The following is a 20019-nucleotide window of genomic DNA, read 5'->3' on the forward strand; positions in this document are numbered from 1 at the left end:
ATAGATATACTTAGATCCGACCTAGGTCCAACACTTTACCAATAGTTGAGATTCAATCTAGAGACATTTTGACTTATATTGTTATTAATGTAATTTTTATTAGAGATGGACAAATATTTCTTTTGATAACTAGGTATCCCTTATACAGGAGGCCAAACCTGTATCTGGGCGTTGCCTAGTCTCAAGAACTAATCTCGGGGCATGTGCAACACCCACACGTCCATGCACCAGGTAAGTGAGGGTGCACCCTCGCGGGTGGCCCTTGAGGTATTAATGCTCATATTGGGTATAGAACTCACGACCTATTGACAAATATTATTATCCGTCAATCTATTCAATGTTGGAATCTGAACTACCATTATGTGGGTATTTTTGTATGTAGATTAAGATCTATTGTTCAAGTAATCAAAGCCATGAAACAAATAGTTCATCACAATAAAGCTACTCGGAGTTAATTGACATTAATTGACAAGAGATCGATGATTAGATTCTCTTGCGACAAGACATTTATTGTGAAAGTTGAAGTCCTTTAGAAGAAAACTAATCAAGAACATATGAAACGATTCTTACTTTACGAACACACATAAAGTAATTATTACTACAGTACTAGGGGAATCATCTATTTACATTGTTGATTCAAATAATTCTAACAAACCGACTAGTTGCATACCACTCATTAGCAATTGCACTCCATTTAAAAATTTCCATTCACAATCTATTTGGATGATTACACTTTAAAAATAATTAAAAAAATATTACTCTCCTTCTTTTTTTCTTCCTCAATTATGCCCATAGAAATTATTGTTAGTTTCATAATTTTTTGCAAGGAATACTTAGTTGTTTCTAAACCAAGTTTACAAAATTGCATATTTCAAAATCATTTTTCAAGAAATACTTTGGCTCCAAAGAGAATATGAGCAAAATAATTCATGACAAAAATAGAGCATGAGTAAATATCACGAACAATGAATACAAAGCTGCAAGAAGATGAATAAACTTTAAACCCTAAAATATTACATATTGAAGTGCAATCAGTAGGTTAAAAGAAGTGGTTTGGTGGTGTGCAATTATTCGGTCCCTAATTCAAAATAGATTTCTTTCTATAAAATGTGTAAAAGATAGATAGGAATAAATTACATCCAATAGGATTTGAAGCTTGCTCCCACATAGGATCAAGGTTGATCTAGAACCAAACTGGTAAGATTAAGATCGGATCGATTGGTTTTATAGATCAGATCAAATCCTATAGTATATTAAACAAAATATATAATACACTTCATATACTTTTTTTTTTTTTTCAAAAATGTATTATCATCTAAATCCCTATTAAATTCAGACATGATTGATCCAATAGAATATTAGATTGGACTTACTATAGTTGCATACTCTTATACATATAGACAAAATGAAATGTTGCACATTATTTACAATCTACGCCACTATGAATGTTTGGTCCACAATGGAACACACAATGAACGAGCGTGTTTGGTGATTTCTAGTTGTTGGGTTTGATCATTTTCGACAATGGAACATTATTCGATGATTCAAATTTCAGAATGAGAAAAAATTATTCACATCCTATGATTAAAAATTACCAATCAGGCTATATTTTGGTAGGTAGGGCAATAAAAGAGTAGACCACAAGTTTATGGGCAGGAGGGCCCAAAGAGTATTAATTGGCTATTTTTGGGTGGTGGAGCAAACTTTTCGCTATGAAAATTATCAAAAGAGGATAAAATTTCTTATTAATTACAAAAAGAAAAATATTTATTTCAAAAATTATCAAAAACGATTTAAAACGCTGAAGGATCCAACCTTTTAATAACTTTTTAGACAGTCTAACAAGTTACTAAAACTCTAGACGGTCCAACGAATTAAATCGTTTTTTGTAATATTACTATTTTTTTTTTAATAATTAACATAAAAAAATTGATGTTTTCTTTTTATAATTTAAAAAATATATATATTATTTTCATGTAAAGAGATTTATATATATAAAAAATTGAGAATCTACTTCCCATAAAAATTGTTTGTGCTGTTATTAAATAAAGTTCTACATATTTTTAGGAGGGTTAAAAATATTAATTGTTGCTTTATTTTACACAAACCGGTAATATGTGCAAATGCATATGTATTTAGTTACAACCTTTCATAAATGCCCTAAATTATGCACATGTGTCCATTCAAAGTGATTTTATTTCTCAATACCCACTAAATTAGCTATCTACGTCATAATTTTATAACTCGTCCAAGACCAAGATGGGTTGTCCGAGTTAACTCGGTATCGGAGTTGAACGAGACCAACTTAGAAGTCCCTTTTTTTTTACCGAGATTTAATACCTCACATTTAATTTTTTGAATGAGACGTCTTAAATGTATCAGAAAATTCATCTGAGACGATTCAGTATTGGGCCTGGACGAGACGAGACGCGAAACCGAGTTTTAAAATCATGCTCTACATACCTTGTCGAATGTTTTATCTTAGTTCATATGGAAATGCTTTTTTATCTATATTTCTCTATCATTTGCCTAAAGGACAAAAAAAATATTATCCTTAGATACAAACGTCCAAAGTCCTAGGAGACCGATCAATCTCTAACCAGAGCTCTTTTAACACCACTAGAGAGTTGTTTTGCTTAGAGAAAAGTCACCATATGTTTTGATAGCCAAGTGACACTAGTGGTTAGTAATTAGTAGGTGGAGTCAAGTTTTGAATCATTGTGGTATCAAGGGAAAATTAATTAAAGGGGTTAAAGGACTTTTTTCTAAGTAGTTCATAAGTTTTTGATGATATCTTAATAATTTATTTAGTAAACTTTCTTTTCTTAATAATTTTTTTGAAATATCCAAACTATTATTTTTCTATGTTCTTCACATAGTTAGGTTTTCCAACAATGATTGCGAGGATTTCAAACAATTTGTTTTTCATGAATGATGAATAGAGAATGATATATTCTTAATTTTGAATATTTAAATGTATTTCGAAGATTTATAAAAAATAAATAATAAAAAATGAATTTGAGATTCTAAAACTTTTGATGATTACATTGTAACTTTTGATTTCAAGTGTCCGCCTTGCAACTATTAGATATGCATTTGGGGTATTTCAAAAATATCTTCCCAGTATCGAAATCGAAAAAAATAAATAAAATTTGGATCACATTTTTAGTTTCAAATTCATCACTTTTTATTGTCAAGTTAGACAGTTTTTATGAAAATATTGACTAACTCGACAGTAATTAAACAGAGCTTAAAAAAGTCGAGTTCATCAAATTAGGGATTGTATAAACCATATCATCGAGTTTGATAATATTAATATTTTGAGTTCAACGATAATTATTGATAAACTTGACACTTTTAAGTCATATAAAATTAACGAGGACTCAACAAAAAAAAGTGTGAGCATGACAATAAAAATGTTGAACTTTACAATAAATATGTTGAACTTGATAATAAAAAGTGGTGAACTTCACATTGTAATCCAATTTTTTTTTTTCAATTCGACATTGGGTAAATCATCTTGAAATACACAAAATGCATACATCATAGTTGCAAAACGAACATTCAAATCAAAAGTTATGACGTAATCATAAATAAATAAAAATAGAATCTCAACTTCATTCTTCATTTTTTTTAAATATAAATCGTCAAAATTAATCAAAAAATATATCTAAATTTTCAAAATTAAGAGTATATCATTATCCTTCCATCATTCACAATAAAAAATCATTGGAAACATCGTAATGGCCGTTGAAAAATCTAGCTATCTAAAGAAGATGAAAGAAAAGATAGTTTGGGTATTTCAAAAACATTATATCGAAGATGAGGTTCAAAGATTATTAAGAAAATAAAAATTTACTAAATGGACTATTAAGATACCACGCCAAAACTTAAGAACTATTTAGAAAGAAAGAAAAAAGTCCCTATGCCAGGGTGGTCCTCTTACATATTGACCAAGATCCACAGCTAATACACATAAATGTATTTTTCAGAAGCTTTTTTTTTTTTTTTTTTTTTTTGTTGTGAAAAATCATTTTTTATGCGCAATAGAATTAGAGAAAATAGATTAAAAAATATTTCCAAAAAAACGGAGACAAAAATAATACGATCCTTTGAAGGATATCGTATGTTGGATTGGTTTAATTGAAAGAATTATGCGGAATATATCTCTCCATAATACTCTAACCTCTTGGGAAGAATTGAAAATAATTTACTCCATTTGTCTACAATTAATAGAAAGTTATTCAAAACTAATTAGGCTAATTAAATAATCAACTTTTTATTCTTCCCTACATAAGTAGAATAAAAAACACTAGTCATGGAGATCAAAAAAAGATTAAATCTAAATTTGAAAATCAAATTATAAAACCTAACAAACAAAAAACTGCAAATGCAGAGGGGATGGACACCCATAATATAAACAAATATTAATGAGACTTCATGGTTTGCCGATCCTGTACAAAAAACATTATAGACTGATAAACAAACAGAACTCCTAAAAACAAACTCAAAAGGCAAATTCATTAAACCCAAACACCATGAACTAAGAAAAGTTACAAAAAAGTGAAGACTTGTAGTTCAAGAAAAAAAAAAAACCCATTTCAGGATTAAATAATAAAGCTCCTCACTCCTCTCTTTTGGCAATTATAATACACTCCACAACCACTACTAGGAAAAAAATGGGAACCATAGCTCTCATCACCAGCTGTAGAATGAGAAAAAGAACAATAAATATCACACCACCTTTAATGATTTCTCACCATTTCTTTTCTTCCTTGCAACCACTCTTCATGATGGAATGATTCCATACTAATTTCCACAAAACCCATCTGTGATTCAATGTAATTTTTTATCTAAAACAAATCAATTTCATTCATCCACACCACTTGGAGAGAAGAACTAGGAACACAATTAGAAAGACTATAGATGAAAGCCCAATTGCCACTCCAAGAACAACCTTACTCGGTCCATGCCGATGTTCATCCTTATGTGTAGAATTATCGGAATTGTCATCCGCAGTTTCGTCATCGCCACTTCTATCATCAAACCCAGAATCCGATGATTGATCCGGTGGTGGTGGTACCGGTAGCCCATCTTTATCACAAGGAGCAATCCCAAGCTTCAATTTTTTCGAAATCGTCGAATGATTGTAACACAAATTACTATTCTCACCAACCTTGAAAACTACTAATCTCTTGATAAAAGACGCATTGAAGGGCATTACACCATGAAAATTATTGTTCTCAAGATTAAGATACTTCAAATTCTTCATCCCTGAAATGAACTTAGGAATAGTCCCATTAAACTGATTTGAACTCAAATCAAGATGAACCAATCCAGGGATCTCCGCCATCGAATCAGGAATCGAACCCGACATTGAATTTGATGCAAAAGACACATTTCGAAGCGATAAAAGATCTCCAATCGAATTGGGTATCTCACCAGATAACCCATTTGAAGAAAGATTCAACAAAGCTAGATTTTCAAGCAAAGTCAATGAAATGGGTACATTTCCTTTAAGTCGATTACCCGATAAATCAATATGGGTAATGTTCAAATTCCATTTTTTGGGAAGATGAAGATACCCAGTAAGATTAGTATGTGAAATTGTTACTGACCTGAGTTTCTTCAAGTTGGAAAGAATGATCAAAGGGCCACTAGCACTAATGGGTACTCCAGAAACCGTTAGATCGGTGAGATTGTGAAATCTTCCGAGCCAAACACCAGTTAATTTCTTGAGACTGTTAATGCAAGTAAAAGAGTGAAGATTCAAGCTGAGCTCTGGGGGGAATCTACTGGGTGAAATTGGGCAATTGATGAATTGGAGATCTTGCAATGTGGATAAAGATTTCAAAGCTGTGGTGGACATTTCGATGTCGGTGGAACAGTTGATGAGGCGAAGCGAGACGAGATGGCGAAAGGGTTTGGAGGAATCACAGAGAGTGGCATTGTGGAAGGAGGGTTGGGTGCAGGGATCTTTGGTGGTGGGAATGTTGAGAGATTGGAGTGCTATGAGTTGTTTGGGATCAAGGGTTGATGGAGAAGATGAAGGTTTTGTAGGTGAAGGTGTTGAAGGTGAAGGTGTTGAAGGTGAAGGTTTTGAAGGTGAAGGTGCTAAGGGTGAAGGTTTTGAAGGTGAAGGTTTTGAAGGGGTTGAAGGTGAAGATGAAGGTGAAGGTGTTGAACGGGAAGATAAAGGTGAAGGCGTTGAAGGTGAAGGTGATTTTGTTGGAGAGATGGGAGGGAGTGAGGGTTTGGAGAGAGAGGAGATGGTGTGGGTGTAGGATAAGAGCAGTGGGAGTACGATAAGCAGGAATGGGGGTTTGGGTTGCATTGTAGATTTGCAGAGACAGAGAGACAGAGGTTTTCAGGGATCTTTGGGTTAAAGAGTGTGAAGAGAGACGAGTGTTGGATGTGTACTGTGGAAGTAGGTATTTGAGTGTGAGAAAGAAAATAAGATTAAAGCGAACTGAAGTTACTTAAATAACCTTGTTTTTTGTGGAATATTACTAGCTTTTTGTTGATAACGGTTATAAAATTAAAAATAGTTCTATTTTTAATCATGATTTTTAAATTTGGTATTTCGTCTCGTTCAACTTCGATACTGAGTCGTCTCGGACGAGTTTTTTGATACGTATGAGACGTCTTGTGAGATAAATCAATAAATTAAACTGTGACTCGTAAATCTTGGTCAAAAAATGATTTTGTGAGTTGGTCTCGTTCAGTTCTGATATCGAGTTAATTCAAACGATAAGTCTCCACCTCGCATGAGTTTAAAAATCATGTTTTTAATTGATTAGAGTTATTATAGCTAAAGTAGCTTACTCTAACACACCAAACTTTTAATTAAATAGATGTCGTGTGGTGGGGATAATCTTTTTTTTTTCCTTTTTTATTCCAAAATGCATTTCCTTTTTTCATTTCCAAAGCTAAAATTAGAGAGTTTCTATTGTCACAGCAACCTTTACTAACGCCACCCCAAGATCTAATTCTTTGGTGATTTACATATGAATTGAGGTGGCATTAGCAAAAGTTGACATGGCAATAACAATAGAATCTCTCAAAATAAATTTTAGATGATATTATAAAAAATATTAGATTTTATATTAAATAGAATATTTAATAATACATGTCACATCTAGAAAACTTTCTAATAATACTTTTTTAGAGAGATTCTATTGCAACCCCAACTTTCACTAATGGCACACAAATTTATTTGTCGTGAGTTGAATATGACAAAATCTTGTGTTCGGCACATTGTTCATTTTAATTCTAAAAAGATACATTCATCATTTTTATAACCTACGAACTTGTGAGTTCATCACTTTTAATATGTACAAATTCGTAGATATATCAAAGAATTCATTCACTCAAAATGCATGTTTTGAGAATTAAAATTAACAGTGTACGGCAATCAAAATTTGGATATAAGCTGTGCACATTTTGGGCAAATCCCAAGAACTAAAACACATCTTTGCATGTGCTTACCAAAAGGTGGTGTGGCAATAGAAGCTCTCTTTTTTATTACAAACCACAAAACTAAGTTACAAATGAGAAGTAATGATATTTCAAAAACTTCTAACAAAAAATTAAGAGAACTACTATTGGCACCTCAACTTTTACATATATTACACTCAATTTCTTGTACCACATTGTTCAAGCAATTCCATGAGTTGTTTACAATTAGGATTAGGCTGATATAAAATCCTAAACCCAAAATGTAGAAATCTAGGGGAAAAAAACAAAGAAAGAGCTCCTACTGGCATCCCAACTTTTACTTATTCTCAACCATTCATTTATTTTCTCTATTTTTAATTGGGGTGTATTAAATAAAAGTTTGGGTGTCAATAGCAACTTTCAAAATTAATTCTTAAAAGAGGAATGTATAAAAAAAGACACTAAATTTACTAAAGTCGTGTCAAGTTTGTAGGAATAGGTAGTTTAGGAAAATGATCCTTTCAAATGTAACCATAAAATTTATGTGAATAAAATTAATAGTATAAGAATATTTTTGAAAAAGAATGGCAAAATAATTGTCTAACAACAAATTTGACAAACTTACCTCAAGATCCGTAAATTGAGATGAGAATGATTTTATTGAATTTTTATGAAAATGGTGATATAATATCAAAATACACTTGTTCAACAAAATGATCTTCTCTTATTAACAAATCTACTTTAATATGAAACTTTCTTTAATTGTTTTTGTACAGAATATATTATTGAGGATACCACAACTGTAAAGATTCTGTTAATACTTTATATAAACTCAATCCTAGTCTCACAATGTGATAAGAGAAATATTTCCATAGCTCTAACTCTCTGAGATTACCTAACTCCTTCACATGTATAGATCCGTTTCATTATTGAACAATACCCATATGACTTGGGCAAGTCATCTTAGTCTCAGACGAGATTTGAAATCATGTTCTTAGTCTAATCAAGCACGGCGATTGGAAAGAAGAAATTCATACATTATCATTTTCTTATATTTGATTGTAGAGAGGATTTTCCTTAAGTGAATAGGATTCTTATCCCATGATTGATTCAATGCAGCTTAGAGTATCATTCCTTAACACTCCCCCGCAAGTTTGGAATGTATGTTGATAATTTCTAACTTGCTGAGTAGAGTTGAGAATTGTGAAAATTTTAATGGTTTTGTAAAAATGTCCGCTGGCTGGTCTGATGTGGGTACATGAGTCAGCTTGATCATTCCTTCTTGAACTTTTTCTCATATAAGGTGACAATCAATTTTTATATGCTTTGTTCGTTCATGGTAGACTGGGTTTGAGGCAACATGAAGCGCTGCGTGGTTGTTACAATATAAATTGACAGGATGTAAATGTTTGATGGCTAAATCTTGTAAAATTGTTCTTAACAAGATAATTTCACAACAGGTGGTAGCCATAGATCGGTATTCGACTTCTACACTGGACTGTGATACTGTCGTTAGCTTATTGGCTTTCCAGGAAATTAATGAACTACCAAGAAAAATGCAATACCCAGTAACTGATCGTCGAGTGTCACAACACCTAACTCAATCTGCATCACAGAAGGCATTCAGTTTGATTGAACTTTCTGTAAAAAAGAAATATTCCTTGCCTTGGTATTTGTTTCACATATTGCAAGACACGATGAACTATTTCTAAGTGTGGTATTCATGACTTGTCCATAAATTAGCTTAAAACAGAGACTGCATATGCCAAGTCGGGTCGTGTGACAGTCAAATAAATTAACCACCCAACAAACCTTCAGTATGAGGATGGATCATTGACATAGTCGTCCTCAAACTTATTGAGAGATAAATTTTGTGCCATGGGGAAGGAAGTTGGTTTTGCACCAAGATATCCAATATCTTCAAGAATCTTGAGAGCATATTTTCGTTGTGAGAGAGTAATGCCTTTGTTAGATCGTACAACCTCTATACCAAGAAAATATTTTAATTGTCCAAGATCCTTCAATTTTAATTGATTCTTCATGAATAATTTGGTATCTTATTATCTTGCAAATTGTTTCCTAGTATGATGACATCATCTACATAAATGAGGAGAGCAGTAAATTTACCATTCTGGGATCGGACGAATAAGAAATAGTCATCCTTCAATTGCTTGAACCTGTTTGAGAGTAGTGGAAAATCTAATGAACCATTGATATGAAGCTTGTTTGAGGCCATACAATGATTTGTGATGCTTGCAAACTCGTGTCTCCCCCTTTCGTCCAAAACCAAGAAGTAAAGACATGTAAACATCTTCGTCAAGATCTCCATGCAAGAAGGCATTATTGACATCAAGTTGATGAAAATGTCATCGTTTAGTTGAAGCCACAACAAGGAGAATGCGAGTTGTCACAAGCTTTGCAATGGGAGCAAAAGTCTCTTGGTAGTTTAGACCTTCGACTTGGTTATATCATTTTGCTACCAATCTTGCTTTATAGTGTTTGATTGTGTCATTTGGGCGGAATTTAATCTTGTATACCCATTTGCACCCAAATGACTTCTTCCCAAGCGGTAATGATTGTAGAGACCATATGCCATTAGCTTTAAGTGTAGCAAGTTCTTGTTGCATAACAACGTGCCATTTAGGATCACAAACTACTTGTGCAAAAGAAGATGGTTCTTTTTCAACTAAAAGAGAAGTGGTGAAGGCATGGTGTTTGGGAGATAATCTATCATATGAAAGAACATTGATTAAAGGATAGGTGATACCTATAGCTTTGACCAAGGTCGAGTTCCATGCTGGGACGTTTCGTGAAAGAAGAGAAGTACCAACATGATAGTCACGCAGATAATTAGGTGTTGTCGTAATGCATGTCAGTCGTGATGAAGGAATTTGTGGATCCAAAAGCAAGATTGGGGTAGGTAGATCAATGGGTGGAGAAGGTGTTGGTGAAGGAATGGCTTGGGAAGGAGTTTCGATATTTGAATGAAGAGGAATTTTTTCTTGAGAGAGATGGTCAGGTGGAAACACTTTAGTTTTAAGGGGAAATTGTGGAGTGGGGCTATCATCGTCATATGTTGATGAATGATGAGACATTAAAGGTGGGTCTACAACGAAAAATGGAAAAGGAAAAACAACCTCATGAAAAACATCTCGTGAAACAAAAATTTTATCAGTTGAGAGATCATAAACCCTGTAACCTTTTTGAGCATATGGATAACCGAAGAAAAGACACCGGTGGCTCTTGGATCAATTTGGTGGGACGCTGGTAGTGTGTTGAGACAAAACATAGGCAACCAAATACTCGCAGATGGTCATATACAGGCTATTTGTGAAAGAGCATTTCAAAAGATGTTTTCCTTTGAAGAAGAGGTGTGGGAGTTTGGTTAATGAGGTAAGTAACAATCAAGATGGCGTCTCCCCAAATCTCTTAGGGAGATTGGCTTGAACTAATAAGGTTAGGGCTACATTGAGGAGGTGACGGTGTTTTCTTTCGGTTACTCTATTTTGTTGTAGAGTGGAGACACAACTAGTTTGATGAATGATACCTTTATCGAAATAAAAATTCCTTATTGTAAATTCAGGTCCATTATCACTTCGAAGAACTTTGACTTTCAAGGAGAATTGTGTTTCAACAAAATTGATGAATTTGGTGAGATATGAATGAGTATCTGATTTATAATGCATCAAATAAGTCCATGTGCTACGAGTATAATTATCAACGATTGTAAGAAAATATCGTGCCCCTGTAATTGAAGGAACATGGTACCCTCTCGAAATGTCAAGATGGATTAATTCAAAAGGTGCTTTAGTACAAATAGAACGTGTTGGAAAAAGAGAGCGAGTTTGTTTAGCATTGGACAAATTAAACAATCATAAATAGTACAAAATTTCATGTCCGTAATTGAATGAGAAAGCAAACTAAAAGTCTTATTTGATGGATAACCAAGGCGTTAATGCCAAAGTCTCGGGGAACAAGAGGCTAGTGCGGTGACTACGTTGCACTTGGTTTTCTGTGGAATATCAAGGTAATATAGTCATCTTCACTCAGTTCCAGTCCCAATCATCTTTCCCTATCGTTAGTCTTGTAGCATATAAGTACTATTAGTGAATATAGCCAGGTTGTGGGAGTTGTGCACAAGCTTGCCAATGGAAATCAAGTTTAATTTAAAAGAAGGAACACATAGCACATCATGTAGGATGAAATTAGCAAAATAAATGCTACCTATGTGTGTGACAGTAGCAATGGCTCCATTGGGTAGATGCACAGTTCGATTGGTGACACGAGATTTTGTGATCAACAAGTCAGCTGAGTAAACCATGTGATCTGTGGCTCCTGTGTTGAGTACCCAACACATTTCTTTGCCAATAACAGAGGCACAAAAGATTGTACATGACAGATCACTCATGGCAAATGCACTACCGACATGGTTGGCCATCGAATTGGACTTATTCTCGGTAAGTAGTACCATGAGATTATGATATTGTTCTAATGTGAGGGTGAATGGTGTGGAAGTTGCTGGTGTATTGGCATCTACATGATCGGCCTTGGAGGAAAAATTCCACTGCTCTTGTTGATCAGGTTTGTTGCTTGTAGAGTTCATCATTTGCAGCTTTCGACAGACATCAATGGTGTGAGCTTGCCAGCCACAATAATCACATTTGAGATGTGCTCGACATGTCTCTGAGGTATGCCCAATTTTGTCACATGTCTCACATCTCATATAAGAATTTTTATGTGTGAAAATCCTCTCAAATTTTCGTGAGTTATTCTTCACATAAAAAATTGAGGCTTTAGTCAGTGGTGTGCCTCTGTTCAATATTTGTCGTTGTTTTTCATCCTGGAGGGTGAGGAAATGAGTTTTATTGACGGTAAGAAGTGGATCCATGAGCATAATTTGTCATCTAACACCAACGTCGACTTCATTAAGTCTTATAAGGAATTTCATGGTCTTTAGATTTTATTGGAACTGCAAAACGTCTTTCATAGCACCACACGTGCATTTGGGGATGCTACAGTGTGTAGAATGTTCATCCCATAGGCCTTTAAGCTTGGTGTAATAAGCCCCAACAATCATGTTGTCCTGTTTACAATCATGTATGGCTTCTTCAACATGAAAAAGATGAACACTGTTAGTGCGTGAAAAATGATCTTTTAAATCAAGTCAGATTTCATGAACACTTTCATTATATATTATGCTTGATCCAATATCTTGTGAGATTGAATTAAAAAGCCATGCTTTTACAAGATTGTTGCAATGCCTCCATTGTTGGAGTTCTGTGGTGGAAGTCTCCGGTAATTGTTTGATGGTGCCATTAACGAAGCCTTATTTATTCTTGATGTTGAGAGCCATTAGCATAGCACGGCTCCAAGTGCTATAATTTTCTCCATTCAATGGTTGTGTGACGAGTACAAGCCTAGGTTGATTGGAAAAATGAGGGTAAAGAGGATCATTTGGATTATCGAACTTGCTAGCTTTAGGCTTGGCTGAGTTGTGAGTTTCGCCTTTTCCTACCATGTTTATCAACTAGAGAAAGGTGGGCAATTTTTTGGATGTAAAAAAAATAATAGGTTCAAAACCTTGGTTGGTCTGATACCATGTGAAGGAAGTAGGCAATCTCAAAGAATTAGAGCTATGGAAAGATTTCCCTTCTCACATTGTGAGACTGGGATTGAGTTTATATAAAGTATTAATAGAATCTTTACAGTTGTGGTATCCTCAATAATATATTCTATACAAAAATAATTAGAAAAAGTTTCACATTACAATAGATTTGGTATAAAGGATTTTTTTAAGTGAATGGGATTCTTATCCCATGATTGAATCAGTGCAACTTAGATTATCATTCCTTAACAATACCACATCTCACGCAACAAACGAGATGACTCAAGCAATATTTTGAAAATCTCGGCTAAGTCTATAAAACTCGATCGAGTCAACTGAGCTTTTGTATTTTTAATTAATATAATTATTTTTTATGATTTAAATATTTATTATTAAAAAAAAAAAAAAAGATCTTGTGACTGCATCGTATATTATCTTACTTTATAAAAAAATTATAATTATTTTTATGTAAGCAGGTGCTAGGTAACTTAGTTGGTGAAGTCTCCAGGTGATGATACCATAAACTTGGGTTCAACTCCCTCCAGCATTGAGTTATTGAACTCACTAAAATCAAGCTTACCAATAAAATAAAATAAATAATTTTTATATAAACACACACGCACACGCACACATATAATTGTAAACCAAGTTAAATGATTTATCTCATTTGAGACAACTTTGTCTCATCCATAAAGGAGATGAAACTTCAAACTGAGATTTGAAACCATGGGTAAAAAAGATTTTGTGTTTCTAGAGAATAATTTGTAATGTTGGACTTTTGTTGAGGTTTTATGTGGATTTTCTTCTCTCAAAATTTCACACTTGATTAACTAAGAAGGATGTTGTTCTGTTGATCTTCTCTGGAGGCAAGAGTCCAAGTATTGTGTTGAAAATCTTTGCTTCTTTTCTAGATGATGGCTTGTGATCTTTTTATTTTCTAAAGAGTTTAGGTCTTCTAAAATGAAATAATCTAGTCCCCTCCCAAATGACCTAGATTTTGGTAAATAGACTTAAAGTGGAAGTGATTTTTCAATTATGTCCCACCTCAATGGGGTTTAATTATTAATGTCAAACTATTCTCATTCTAATTTTACTGGTTTTAGGATTGTTTGGTGGGTACTAACTATTTTTTTATGGAGCCCACAATCAAGTAGTTTCTTTATTGGGCAACCATTTTGGTGAATTTTGGATCTATCATGGCCTAACTATCTTATTGGATGTGTAGTCCAATATTTTTTATGGATCCACTTGGACTATTGATTTTACCAACAAAAATCCAAACCCAAGACAAGGGCTTAAAATTAGTCAAGCTCGAACCGGATATGAGTATATCCATATCCAGATAATTATTTGAATCCTTATAAATAAAATCATATCCAAATCATTTTACTTTTTGGTCGGATCAAATAATTTTGGAACGTTAAACATTTTTTTTTGTATTTCTTTTCTATATTATTCTATGTTATTATTATAATTCATTTTATTTTATAAAAATTCATATTATCTTAAAGTAGTAGTGTAACGCCCCTAAATCCTAACACAAATCCCCATGATCCTATGCTAGAATCCAATGTATTAAATAACACACCTCATAGATGATAATAATATAAATAGACAACACATGGTTAAGATGATGATATAGTAGCGAAATAATAATAAAATTGAATTATAAGCATGATAACATACCGACAAAATATCTGAGTCCACAAGCGTGCTCAAATATTAAACTCAAAATATCATAATAATAAAAAAAAACGACATAATATTGCCAATATACAAGAGTCTTCTCACTAATAACAAATCGAACTCTCTTATTAAAAAATAAAGCAAAAGACCCGAAACCTGAACTGCAGTGAGACTAGTAAGAATAACCCTAGTGCTCACCTGGAGTAAACTTTGATCGTCAATTTGTCCAACAGATGGTTGAAACTCCTCTTGAGGTTTCTCAATAAACTCCTCAAATGATAGTGGATCTGCAAACTAAAATGGTAGGATGAGTACGGGAAAGTTATCTCATAGGTAAACAATTATATCAAACTAACAGTCTCTTAAATATGAATTTATATTTGTTCTAAAGTATTTGAAACATATGCAAGTTTTTCAGTGTAAAGTTGTACAAATAGACCAAAAATATAAATAGTTTGTCTTAAAATAATTTATAAATAATCCAAATTAAAATCAACCTAGTATATCAAACAGATCTAAATACAAGTAGATGTAGTGTAATTGATAAAAACATTGAGAATCACAACTAAATACTTCCTAGCTAAAATCTGATTATTCCAGACTTCACCGATGTAGAACCCCCATCATTAGTTCTTGATTTTGTGGTCAATTACCACATTTGGGTGACCATTTATCTAGTTCAACTTGATCGTTGACTGTGATCCTAAGTACATATCTTTCACAAAATGTCAATACGTTATACAAGTCTAGATTGTTAATGATCATTAATTAGTCATCTTTATCTAAGCCTATCAAGCTAACATATGATTCTTGAAATATATTTCTACTCATCTACCAACTACATTTACATTACATAGTTCACTGGTAAAGATAGACTAAAATATCACGAATCTCAATTGTGATGTTACTTTCTTATGCATCCCATACTATATAGGAATTTACCATTCCAGTATGTTACTCTTAAAACGATGTGAGAAAGTATCCCTTCAAGCATTTATAGACTCTTTAACATAACCCAACATATATATATATATATATATATATATATACTTTTTTATGTAAACAAAATGGCAATTAACATAAAAGTGTGTGGAATGGATATCCAGTTTCCTATTATGCAACCGTCCAATATGACAAATAGAATTAACAATCTCATTCTCGTGTCTCATACAAAAAAAAATAAATAAACATGCAACATTGCCACACAATAATAAGAAATAAATAAGCATATAACATTGCTTCGCGATAACAGAAAGAAATTGTTAAACCTAGATATTCACTCGTCAACAAACGCTCCTAAAGAGAGTATATACTCTCATTAATAAAATATAATACATCACATCTTCAATGCGATTCTTGGAAACTTCAACATTCAAATCGTTTTCTTTCTCAAATTCAACTAAAGCTTGTACACTTTTTGAAATAGATAAAAGTAAAGCTTTCAAAAAAATTTAAATATTCAAAAATCATTTTATAAAATCTTTTGAAGAAAAATAATCAAAAATAAACTTCCAAGGTGATTCACACAGGTTCAGGTGACCGGCATAGGTATGGTCAACCGAACATGAGAGGTGCTCATTTTTCACTCTTTCATAGGGTGATGGGTCGGTCGACCCAACCTCTTCATGGAGCGATTGATTTCTTATTGGTCAATTGGACAAAAAAAAATGGATATTTTTCACTTCTTCATGGGCGGCAGGTCGATTGACCCAACTTCTTTATGGAGAGACCGAGAACTTATCGATTGATCAAACCAAGAAGTGCACATTTTATACTTCTTCATGGAGCGACAAGTCAGTCGACCCAGATTCTTGATCAGTTGATAGGGCATTCGTAGTCATTTTGAAGTTGTTATTTTTTTTAATGGATTTATGTTTTGAAAATTGCTTTTTGGAAAGTTTGGGTGATTCTGTGATAAAAACAACTAATACTAAACACGAACTTTGCAAAGATGTAATTTTTCCCTAATTTATAACAAAATATTAGATTCTTGAAATCAACAACTAAGATGCATAAAAAAATTATGATTATTAGGAAGATCTGAAAGTTGCCTATCTTAGATTCAAGCTATGAAGGCTACCAAGAGTTCTCTAGATCAAGTTGAGTTAAAATTTCATGCTATAATGTGGTCAAAATCTCTACTTCCCCTTAGAACTTTTGATGAGTCGACTGATTCCTTCTCCTACACTAAAACCCCATGAAAACTCTACGTAGATGATAACCACCAAGGTAGAATGCGAAGAGGAGGCTAGAATTTTCTCTAGGACTTATTTTTAGAAGAGAAGAGAATATAATGTAAGAAATCTGAAATTTCTTATGTTTTGGTCTTTATAGTGTCCCATTTCGCATTTATTTTATTTTAGTGATAACTTGACACTCGAAACTCAAAATTTCACATATTTATACTCTATTCTTAATAACTTTTCACAATGGATCTAATGGTGTAATTGGATTTATCAAATTCTAACTTCAACAATCATTCTTTCTTTGGTACAAACTTGACACGAAATTCAAGGATTTGACAATTTTTTAATCTAACCTCTAATTTATGTTTGCTTACAGGTTAAAGTATATATATATTTTTTTACTTTTTTAAATATATTGACAATCTTAGATTTTCTCAAAAATTTGTAAATCAAAATATATAAATCTCACTTTGTCAAAAATCTTATAATTCTATATTTTAATTTTTTTTTCTCGAGACATGAGTTAAAATTTTAAGTCATTACAAGTAGAAAAAAAAATATTTTGAAAAACATAAAAATATAATTTTCAAAGTAATATATCATTCAGATCTAGGCGGATATAGGGTTTGATCTATATCTAATCCAGATCTGACTCGGGTCAAAGGACATCAACCCATTTTCTATTCGGGTCTACTCCGAGGGTCAAAATTTGACTCACTTTGTGCCTTACCGAAGACCAACGCAACTTATTCCAACTTAATCGCATATCTATGACTTCTACTGTTCTAGTGACTTTCGTGTAATTTATGAATGATGTAGAAATCATTCTACCATTTTAATGGCTACAACTACCAAGATACAAAAAGTTTTCTCCACCTATACGCAATAACATGATAACAACACCAATCGTACATTTGATAATGACACATATTGCACCTTTAATAGGTGTCGAAGGGGGCCCTATTAAACTAAAATAGTAAAACTATAAGGAGAATATTAATTACATTTTAAGAAGTAAACTCAAGTTAATCTATAAATACAAATATAAATTTATATTTTTGATTCATTCATGAGTTTTGCTAGAAAATCTTGTAAGATTACCTCTAATTTTTCCCCAAAAGTGCTTGAGACATCACAACGTTCTAAAAAATCCCCCCCCCCCCCCCCCCCCCCCCCCCCCCCCAAACAACCACTTGACCTACCCCATTATTTTTTAACAATCAAATAAATTCAATATCACAGAAATTAGGTTGCTCAAAGTAAAAAATTGGTGTTGCAATAAAATTTGTCAAAAATAACTGTCGATAATATTATAAGAACATGACTTGACAAACAAGACTATTTTGGTACTTTTACAGCCCCTTTTGAGCTGGAAAATGCTGGTTTCCAGCTCGATCTTGGCTTCTTTTTTTTAAGCTATATTTGGCGACGTGGAGTAACGTAGTCATCAAGTTCCAACGGGACCTTATTGTAACACTAAAGCGTTTCGGTCGAAACGTGATAATCTACACCCATGTGACACACACACTCAATCCCCTCTCCTGATGTGACAAGTTCTTGGGATACGACATTTCATTTCTCATTTTTAAAATGTGTATCCCGAGGCATATAAATTTATGATTTTCGAACTTGTCACATTAGAAGAGTTGATTAAGTGTGTCACATAAGATAGTCAGATTATCACGACTCTATTTTAAATTAGGAAAATTACTTACTTAAAAGACATTTATGTAGGGATATCTTTTTTTTTTTTTTTTTGAGTCGTGATTTTCTAACTCAAAGTTTTTCACTCTATCTACATGGTAAGGGCTCAGAACCATAAATCTTTTTCTTTGGGATACACAAGGAAAAGAATCTACGATTCTATGCACTTACCACATCAACCGAGTGAAAATTTTCGAGTCAGAAAATCATTAGTCATGTTTTTAAAGTTATGATAAATCGATGCTGGAAGACATAAGTGGTCTATACGCGACTGACATGGCAAGGGCACCAGACCATAGATCTTTTTCTTCGAGATACACAAGGAAAAAGTTCAATGACTTTGTGCCCTTACTGAGTAGAGACCGCGTATGTTTCGCAATGTTGATTTATCATTAATCTTTTTTTAAGTAATGATAAAATGATGCGCTAAATTGTACGTGATTGGCGTGGTAAGGGCACACAATCGTAGATCTTTTTCCTTATGTATCCCTAAGAAAAAAATTTATGGTTCTGTGCAGTTGTCACGTTAATCACGTACAGACTGAGTACCAATTAGCCCATCATTTTATCACTACTCTTTTTTAAATGGTCCTTGAATTTTGGGAGGTAGTTTGATAGTCCATTTAGTGATTTTTTTTATTTCTTAATGATCCTTCGTTATTGTTGGGCACACCACTTTTTATTTATTGACGAAGTCAACATTTTTATTATCAAGCTCACTGTTTTTCATTTATTGTTGGGCTCACCACATTTTATTGTAGAGTGTGACATTTTATATTGTTGAACTCAATAATTTTTAAAAATTGTCGAACTCGACAATAAAAATTCGTGAGCTCGACACTAGTAAAATCCATCCGTTTGAGCTTTTCAAGTTTTTTCAACTAAAATACATGGAAAGATCGACCAAAAACTTGACATAACGACTTGTCAAGAAGATTTCAAACCAAAAGAACCATCTTTGAACGATTTTCATCCAAAAATGAAGTAAAAATTTGAAAAAATCCTAATTTTTAACATAAGTCTTCAAAATACTCGAAAATGACTTCTTCTTCCTTCTCAAATCCTTTACATTGAAATACAGTCTCTAAAACTCAATTGAAATGCTGAAAATCCATTTTTTTTAATGAAAATGGTTAAGGCACAAAAACCATAAATCGTTTTCTTCAGGATACACAAGGAAAAAGATCTATGGTTCTATGCCCTTACCACATCAACCGAGTAAAAACCAAGTGAAAAAATTTGAATCTGAAAATCATTAGCCTTCATGAAAATGGTGCTCTGGGTTTCGGTGTATAATTGAAATATCCTTCGATTTTTTAACTAATATATTGTATCACCGCTAGAGTAACATAAAATTAGGGGTGTTGAACCAGATGGCATGCTTTCCCTATACATTTGTCG

General features: G+C 33.0%; 1 protein-coding gene across 1 annotated transcript; it reads right to left on the reverse strand.

Annotated features, from left to right (window-relative positions):
• Positions 1 to 4496: 4496 nt before the first annotated feature.
• RLP51 (receptor like protein 51) lies at positions 4497 to 6431 on the reverse strand. Its single transcript, XM_086421802.1, has one exon. The coding sequence runs from the start codon at positions 6332 to 6334 to the stop codon at positions 4874 to 4876; it is 1461 nt and encodes a 486-aa protein (XP_086277928.1). The 5' UTR covers positions 6335 to 6431; the 3' UTR covers positions 4497 to 4873.
• Between the last annotated feature and the right edge of the window lie 13588 nt (positions 6432 to 20019).

This window comes from Akebia trifoliata, chromosome 13 (genome assembly GCF_017979445.1).
Source record: "Akebia trifoliata isolate Shusen 1 chromosome 13, ASM1797944v1, whole genome shotgun sequence".
Lineage (NCBI taxonomy): Eukaryota > Viridiplantae > Streptophyta > Magnoliopsida > Ranunculales > Lardizabalaceae > Akebia > Akebia trifoliata.